The sequence below is a fragment of the Musa acuminata genome, chromosome BXJ2-3, assembly GCF_036884655.1.
Source record: "Musa acuminata AAA Group cultivar baxijiao chromosome BXJ2-3, Cavendish_Baxijiao_AAA, whole genome shotgun sequence".
NCBI classification, from domain to species: Eukaryota; Viridiplantae; Streptophyta; class Magnoliopsida; order Zingiberales; family Musaceae; genus Musa; species Musa acuminata.
In genome coordinates this window covers 8,491,519-8,500,782 of record NC_088340.1, presented here as the reverse complement: position 1 = coordinate 8,500,782, position 9,264 = coordinate 8,491,519, and the positions used below count along the sequence as shown (strand labels likewise).

At 41.7% G+C, this 9,264-nt stretch overlaps 1 protein-coding gene across 1 annotated transcript; it reads right to left on the bottom strand.

The window, feature by feature from the left end:
* Positions 1 to 2,741: 2,741 nt before the first annotated feature.
* On the bottom strand, positions 2,742 to 7,087 carry LOC135607223 (uncharacterized). Its single transcript, XM_065098867.1, has 2 exons — positions 6,093 to 7,087; positions 2,742 to 5,879 (listed from the first exon to the last, which is right to left on the bottom strand). The coding sequence occupies exon 2, from the start codon at positions 5,830 to 5,832 to the stop codon at positions 2,896 to 2,898; it is 2,937 nt and encodes a 978-aa protein (XP_064954939.1). The 5' UTR covers positions 5,833 to 5,879; positions 6,093 to 7,087; the 3' UTR covers positions 2,742 to 2,895.
* Positions 7,088 to 9,264: the final 2,177 nt, after the last annotated feature.

Below are 9,264 nucleotides of genomic sequence, written 5' to 3'. Positions count from 1 at the left end.
ATCGGAAGAGCACCATTTGTAATATCCGGAAGTAATAGCCTAATTATTTTGTTCAATTTATTACTTTATATGAGATGGATAAGTAAGTTATAACGAGCTAATTACGACAAAGAATAATAGCATCTATTTTCGTAGTTACGTGCAAATTGGGCTGCAACGCTGGGCCGCGCATGAGCCGCACGTGCAAGGCCGCATTGACCCCTCACTCGGCCGAGTCGAAATAATGCCGGCTTCTCTGAACCGGGTCGACCCGAACCAATAGATCCTGATCGGGTCGAACCAAGGTCCGGACCCCGATAGATCTAATCGAACCCAAACCTAGGTTTGACTCAGGTCAGATCCGAGTCTAATCGGTTTTGATTTCAATTTCGAATGAAAGAGATTGCTCAATGATGTCGACGGCTTGATGCTCAATAAAAGTAATAACATAAATTTGTAGTGGTGATGAAAGAGATCCGCTGCTCAATGATGTCGACGGCATGATGCTCAATGATGTTGTCAACAAAGTCAATGCCACATTCAATACATCGAAAAAGAGATGATCGACTTGATGCTAGATGATATGATGCCACTAACAGATACATTATCATTCCCGATCGAAGAAGAGATAGGGTTGTCATCGTTCGGTAATTAATGTTGCTATCAAAGTTCACCATTGGGGAGGAGGAGAGGAGCGTTAGTCATCATCGCTTATATTAAGGATATACTGATTCGATGTAACTCTTATGTACCCTCTTTATTATTTACTTCAAACGTAACTTAATTTGTTTCATAAGATCCGACTCGAATGGATTATACTTGAATTGAATCTCAGATTGGATTGATCAGATTTGAATCACACGCTCTGATTTAATAAAAAGGATCGACCCAAGTTTAAAGATATCACTGATATTTAAAAAATTTAGTAAAAACTAAATATGGGGACATCATACAGTAAAATATTATTATTAAGATTTTTAGATAAATTATAAAAAAATAGAAACTTATATAAGAAAATTATCCCATAAATATTTCTTATTTAATTTTTTCTTTCCACACATTTTCACACTGCATCAAAATTTTCAACCTAGTCTGCCTGGTCTACTGTCCCTAAATCAGTGACCTAATTATATTCTCTGCCTCTGCTGCTGACGTCTTCTACTGAGATTAATGAGAACATATGTTATCAAGTTCAGAGACGCAGCTATCAAATCAACCTCTCGCATGATCGTCAGTCCTTCCACATGAATCATTTACTTCCTGGAGCACACAAGTGACAGGGTTCAGAAAATAAATGCTTGTAGCATTCTTAACAAGATTTATTGAAGTACCAAGAAAAATGAAGTAGCAGGGAGAATAAAGACAGCAGAGGAAAAACCAATATGCTTTCTCACTTGTAAGAGCATTAGGAACATTGCAGAGGCATATTTTAGGATCAGTGAAAAGTTTCTCTTGTGAGCAATGTGTACCTTGTAAATTCTTCTGCAGCTAGTGGTTCTGTGAACACAACAAATATGTGGACCAGAGAATAAAAGGTGCTTGGAGTTGCCATCTATGACTTCTAAATGGCATTAGTGTTTTGGAGTTGCCAAACTGCAAGGTCAATGTGTTGGAGGAGGCAGCCTTAGATCTTAGATTTGTCTGACTAGTTGTTTATGGATGCTTGCAAGTCATAGTTTTGCACATTGGTTCACATGGAAAGGAGAAAACAAAAAAAAGATATGTGGTTATAGCATGATTGTTGACCCACAACTCCATAGATCTTCCCAAAGAAAAGACAGCCTGGTTTCATATCTAAAAACATTTTGGTGCAAATTTATGAGCTTGGCCTCAAGAAAACAGCAGTTAATTCCTTAAAGAAAGAAAGAAAAAAAAATCTTCCTTTTTGAAGAGAAATGAAAATTGAAGTCTGATATTTCACTAAGAAAAAGAAAATAAGCACCTGCATCTTCTGGTGCATATGGAATCAACACTGTTTTTTGAATTGCCAAGGGTATGAAGAGAATAATAAGCACATAGATCACTGGATTGGAAGTGAGGAAAGATAACTGGCAAATTGCAGCTAATTCCAAAAGCATCCCAAGGTTCACTAGAGTCCAAACCCTAAAAATCAGCTCACCCCAGACACTTGTTGCTACTTAGGCCATTGATTTGATCAGCTCAGTGCTGTTCGAGTGTCAGCAAGGTCTCAGAAAGATCATTTATGTTCATTGGTATCCTGATGCAATCCCATGTTCAGTTGTCAGCAATGTTGAAATCTGGCATCTTGAATGTTGCTCAGTACTTTGCTCCAACTTCATTGCTTTTGTCCTGCTACCACCACCTTCATTCCCTGGTTACATGACACTCAGTCTAGCAAAGAAGGAAGCCAGAGGCAAAAAACTATGAGTTGCTAATGAGTCATGGAAACATGATGAACTGGAGATTCTCAATTTAAATCCTAATGTGTCAGCAAATATACTGCAGTTGCATTTGCATGGCTCAAGTGAGAATTATCAAGAAAGCATTGTGACTGAACATGTTCAAGTTTCTCAAAAGTGGATTCATAATCGATAACGAAATGTAGTCGGAAAAGAAGAACAAAGCTCAGCAATGTTGGACTACTTTTGTACTCAAAATAGAGTATCTTCCAATCAAAACCAGAAAACAAGCTTTGAAATGTCACTGTCTATGCTTTACTGCTTTAGATTTGCAACCCATATCAACTATATTACACATGAATACGATACTTTTGTGTGATAATTTTAACTCTGCACCACTGGTTGTATAGAACTGATCGAGTTTTGTTATTCATCACAGATCTTAAGCTAGACATTACTAACAAAGTATGTGAGAACAAAACTGAGACTGAGGTGAATGTAGAGGTCAAGTAAGCCGAATCGATACGATACACATTTTACATGTCCATAGCTAGCTTCATATCTTACTTCTATACCTGACCAACTTGGCTAGCGTTTCTTGAGCAGCCAAAGTCTGAAGATGGTTATGGCCAAGCATGACAGTCCTAATACTAATACAAGTTCGGCATAATTCTTCCCCGTTATCAAAAAGCCCTCCTCTCAGCAGCAACTTCGCTCGAGTCTCAAGCAATGTGGCTTTGAGGAGAGTCACATCTTGCCAGACATATTCATCCACCTTCTGGTTAGAATGGAGCCGATTTTTCCAGCACAAGGAACCTCGGTGCCAGTCCTGTATCTGTGACACAAATGATTTCTCCACCTCCTCGAGCACATTCGTGCATACCTTCAGGAGCTCCAAAGCTGAATTGCACCTCGAGAAGGTCATGAATGCCCGAATTGCTAATGGAAGTGCGGTCTTTTTTATGAAGAAGACCATGTCGCCTGGTTTGAGCTGAACGAGAGGGGGTTCTGATTTGAACCCGAAGATGAGGAATGCTGAAGCCCATAGATGGTCTAAGTTCGTTGCAGCGTTACCAACCTTCATGACTCCATGGACCATGGCCTTGGCCGGTGGCAGTCCCCCTCTCATCTTGGCAAACATTTGGGTGATCGGGTGGAACTGGATCCAGCATCCCGGCTGTCTCATTGTTCCCTTTGCCAGGCCTAGTTTTACCAGCAGGAGAGCAGACTCCACTTCATTTTTTCGAGCTTGGGGTGCTAAGCAGCAATTCGAGCCACATAAGAAAGCGATCGTGAGACCTTTCCCCCATTGATGGAAGCTTCCTTTTGTGGGTAAATTATTAGAAGCAGCTGCTAATATGGTTGAAGAAATTGGGGCAGAAGCAAACCATGCACCAGTGAGGACCATTCTCGATGCAAGGCTTCTTCCCTTAGCTCGATCCAGTGCTGCAAAGCAAAACACGAGGACTTTCATTAAGAAAGTGTTGTTCCTGCAGAAAACATCCTCACTACCACCCAAAGAAAAAGTATTGTCGTTAAGGGAGATCCTGTCAATTGCTTCGAGTAATTCGGATGGTGAAACAGCCAGCTCAGAAAGAAGGGAACCTATTACTGACAACCCAAAGCTCAATCTCCCCAACCTCTCATCGAATTTTTTTAGCACTTCGATCTCCTGAACCGAGTACTCCTTCCTTCTGCCTCTAAGTATAAGTAGTGAATCGGCCAAGGAAAGCAGTGGAAGTTGCATTGGCTCGAAGCTCATAACCTTGGATAGCCTCGTCGTGATGATCACATGGGTAGCTCCAGTGTTCCTCGGAATCAGATCATGCAGGTCTTTCCCTTCCCACCATTCCTTCTCTGTTTCAAGATTGTCGATGACCAGCAAGTAAGGGATATCTCGGAAGAGCTCCCTCTTTACCCTTTGGAATGCATCAAACTCTTGTTCGTCGAAGCTCCTTATCCTCCCTCTTTCCTTTTCTCCCTCTGCACTGACATCCAGACCCAAGTCCGTCGACAAATTCAAAATGTTCTGCCTGAAGCACCTTGCTTCACCACCAATCCACAGAACCAGCTTGTATCTCTGAGCATATCGATAGGCAAATTCCAAGGCAAGCTCTGTCTTCCCTATGCCTGAGGTTCCATTGATACAGAATACATTCGCGTTGCCATAGCCTTTGCTGGCTCCACTCCTTGATTTTTTGTGCTTTGAGCGTTGCTTTTGAAGGCTTCTTCCTTTGCTTGTTAGCTCCATCACTGGTTCTATCCAAGCTTCTAAAGTAGGTTCTTTGCACTTCCTCATTTCTAGACTAATGTACTTCCCACTTGTTCTTACGGTATCACTCTCCTCATCGGCAAATCCATCACTCGAGCCAGCTTTCACCAGGGCGTGATTTGGATACTCTATTTCATGAACTTCACAGCATCCAAAGAAAGCAGCCTCGATTTCTGTCAGCTCCTTCTCTCTACCGCCGAAATGTCTGTTTCGAGGAAAGGGTAATTCTTCAGAAACTCCGTTTTCCTTCATCGTGCTGCTCTTCCTACCAAGTTTTGATTTTAGAATCCCAGCAGCCTTCACGATGCAGCTTCTCCAGTTGCTATCATTTGTTTCGAGCTTGAACTCATTGCACCTGGTCAACCCTTCAAATGCTTCCCTACACTCCTTATCCTCCAACCTCCCATCAAAGAGACTCATGATCTCTGAGTGCTCAGTATCAAACAATAGTGGAATGAGATTTTTCTTCTGAGCAAAGAACCTTATCTCCTCGACACTGAGAGGGTTAAGAAAACTTGACGGTGTCACCACAATGACACCAAAGGTCGCGGAGCATATGACTCGATCAGCAATCTCATGTCTCTGAGTATCTGAATACCTTTCCCTATCAGCGACAAATGAGGCTATTCCCTGGAGCTCAAGCTCAGACTTGAGCCATTTACAGAAGCGACTGAGATTATTGTTAAGGCCATGGAATCCAATGTAAACATCACAGCTACGGAGCTTGGCATTGGAAGAAGGAGAGTCCGAGCATTTTGTAAACGAGATACGAGGGACTGGGAAAGAGAACGAGATACGAGGCGGTGCTGCATCGGAAAACTTGGGCTTCTGGTCGATTTGGTCAGCCACAAAGTCGTATCTTTCTGATGGAGGAGTGTAGGAAGTGCTTGGGATGTCATCAGAATGTGAACCAGAGTATGAAACTGGTGATGGGACTGTGGTCGTTGGTACAGTGTTGTTCTCACTCGGTGGTTCTAAGGCTCTCGGAGATATGTACGGTGACTGTAATGCTGAGACAAATGCAGAGGATGGTGGAGAAGGTGAATTCAAGTGTGGAGAAATCGATATGGAAGGTGAGATGGGGACAGATTTCTCCCCATTCTCGGATGAAGGTCCTGCTATTTTGATGGTTAATATCTTTGTATTTGGTTCAGTGGAATATGGGAAAACATCAGTGATAGGAAGGTCATGAGGAGCCTCAGCTGGAATTGGTTTATCCATCAGTAGTTGGCTACAGAACTTGATAATACTTGCAAGTGTGCTGAGTTCTACTTCCAGCAAAAGATGATTCAGATTGAAACAAAAAACAAAGCGGAATCAGTACATGCTGCATGGAAAGTAGTTCTTCCCCATTTCACATTGGAAAGTAGTTCAGGACATACTTCAGGCATGGGTTCTCATGGACTAGAAATTTTTGATGAAGAACCAAAAAGAAGAGGAAACAGAAAAGGAGAAGAGGGAAGGTAGAAGGAACAACTTACAGAGTGGGCGTAGCTGGGTGTTCATGTATCTGGTGTCGGATGTTCATCTCGGGTACAGAAGTTTGACACATTTCTGTGAAGATGAGATCAAATGTCTCGGAGCAACAACATGTGAGGAGGAGACATCAACCTGTGACCATATTGCCTCCGCCCATACCTCCTTTTATTAGAACAGATGCAAAGATCCGAACAGTTGTCTCATCAAAAATGTATCACGAAGGAAGAAGCCAAACCTACAAGGATTAAATGGAAAGTACAGTTCCTGTCCACTATGAAGTAACAACGATTTGCAACTAAAAAGGATAGGCAAATTGATTTGTTTCAACACAAAAGAATGGCATCGGAAGGTGCAGCTCCAAAGGCACAAAGATCACACGTTTCCCGAAGTAAACGAGATCACGAGCAACCCATCAAAGGAGAACCCAAAAAGAAGCAACACCGAGGCTCAAAAAGAAGCACACATTTTCCTAAAGATTGAATTCCATCTCAGGGGGGGGAAACAAAAGCAGGTGAAGCAGCTTATTGCCTCCCCATGGAAACAATAGTCACCATTACCAAAGCTTTTTAGTAGTTCGTCAATCTCAAGAGAGGTAATCTGACGCATGCATGGGGTTGATCTGTAAATGCTGTGGTGTTCATATAACATAAGTTTGAAATAATGTATGGTTGCACAGTAGACTGGGTGGGGGTGCTTTGAATGGATTACGATGACACACTGTCTTGACTTTGTTTTATGTGTTGGGAATCCTTTATTTAACTCTCTTCAAAGAACAAGGTCTTCACAAGAAATAAAAGGGAGGGCTGAAGGGAGCATTGGGAGGGGAACCAAAGCTCAGATCTTGTTGGCGAGGGGGGATTCAGAGGGTCAGAAGAAGACAAGCTATAATATTGCTGGAGGGAGGCTGAACAGTGTACTCATCTGGCAGTCGGCTCGTGCTGTGGTATTTGGAGCAAAGGCTAGTCCAACTGCAACACCGAGGAAGGTAGGGGTCCCCCAGCATTCAAATTCACACTTGGACTCTCTCTCTCCCTCTCCCTCTCCCTCTCCCTCTCCCTTTCTCTCTGCGTAACTCTGACAATTTCTGCAGTCATGGCAGTCTAAAGCAGGCCTAAGCCAACTATTTTGGATGCTCTCTCTGCTGTGGATGCTGACTCATGTGTTGACCAAGTCATCCAATGGCCATTTAGCTGCTCTTTCACTGTCACGATGAAATCCAAGTAAGCTATTCTGGTGGATAGATGATCTCAAAACCTAGAGAAGAAGAGTGGTGGTGAAAGAGAGAGAGAGAGTAGACATGTATGTATACCACTAAAAAATAACATAAAATACAAATAGCAGAGTCCAGGCCACAGGCTCATTCAAAAGAATAAACCCAAAAGGTGTTGGCAGCCACGAAGGGCCATGTTAGGTGGGACTGCAAGGATGAATCTGAAGTTGAAATGCCCCAAAGGGACTTTGTCTTTCAGGACAATCACAGTAAAAGGACCATAAAACAAAGCATAGAAGCATTTCAGTGGTGGGTTGTAACTTGCAGCAGTATCTTTTGCAGCAATCTTGTACATGAATAAAAAAAGATTTATTCTGTCACAGAATATGGGAATCTATGACAAATCATGGATCACTCTGTATTTAATTTCTGAAAACATGACATGACCAACCAGTGATCAACTGATCATTCAGTTGTTTCCATGAGGATGATGAGCTGATGAAATGTTTCTTGCAACATTGTACCAACTAGAAACAATCATATGGAGTTTCTTTCACTAGAATATGTTCCCCTTGTCATGAAATAGTTTTTCCAATAAAAGGTTAAAATCTTATGGTTTGACAACAATAAATAATAGTAAGTATAATATATAAGGAGCAGCTAATTTAGAGATCCACATTTTGAAAGGTCAAAATGCAAAAAAAAAAAAAAAAAATTCTCTATAGAAATGCAGAGAAATTTAAATGAGATCTGACAGATTTGCAAAAGTAAGTCACTTAATTGTACAAGTGCTAATGCCCATGATTTTTGTAGCAAGTGGTGCCCTGGGAGATAGACAGGAAGAGTGTTAATGAGGGCAGCATGTCGAAGCATCTTATCACAAAATGATTAAAAAGAAGCTGAGTGGAAGAACTGCATTATTGTTGAGTCCTTAAGCTTCTAAATTAAGTTAAAGAACTGTATCAATATATAGAACAAATCTATCTTTAAATCATGAAGACAGATCCCACCACTAGAAGCTTGGTTCTTTTCCATCAATATTGTGCAAGAATGACAGAAAGCACATACAAGAACATTGGGATCTCTCCTCCTCATGTAAGAACTCCTTGGAAGAGCTTCCCCTCCAACCGATATCTTTGTAATTGCCCACACAAAAGTAGCAAATATTTTGGGACCTTCTTCCTGAAGTAGTCTTCTACCGATCGCTAAAGGACTTCCAAAAGCCATAGGATCGAGAATAAAGACTCCGACATTCACATTAGTCATGTGAGCCGTGTCCATCCGAACAAAAACTGTCCTCAAGATTTTAAAGATGGTGACACAATACAACATTGGCACATGACCAGAGATGTTCTATCTTGGTATAATCAGTCTCATAACCTATCATGCCCACCATCACTTTTGCAGAAGAGCTCAAAGGTCTGCAAGGGCAATCGAATCATCAACCACCTCTTTTCGAAGCTCCTCCTGAAGCAGCTTTTATAACCATTTGGCAGCATCCAACATATTTACCTCAAGCATGCATGTGACCAGTGATTTTGGTGCACTGTACCGGTATCAGGTGTCTTCCTCCTGAGAGGGACACTACCTGCACTTCTCTGCCGGTGAAAGGCCAACAATGGCAAGCAAGCGACCACAGCAAAAAGAAAGATGACGACTGATAGAGCAGAAAATGCACCTCCTCCCCAAAGCAAGTGTGTTCTTCTCATAGGAAAATATAAAGTTCTTTGTTGCCCATACACATTAAATTAGGAGGGCTTTTCTACTTCTACTATATGCTCCAGATCATATTCTTGCAAATTATTTTTGCAGTTTCATGCTTCTTCCATCGAACATGCTCGTTGAGAATTAATGTCAGCTCTCAACTCAAAACCCAAACTTTTCAGGAAAGGACTTTGAGGTTCAAGTACTTGCTCTGGGTATTTAGGAAACCATGTACTTCCTTAGCCTGAAGAACAACACAT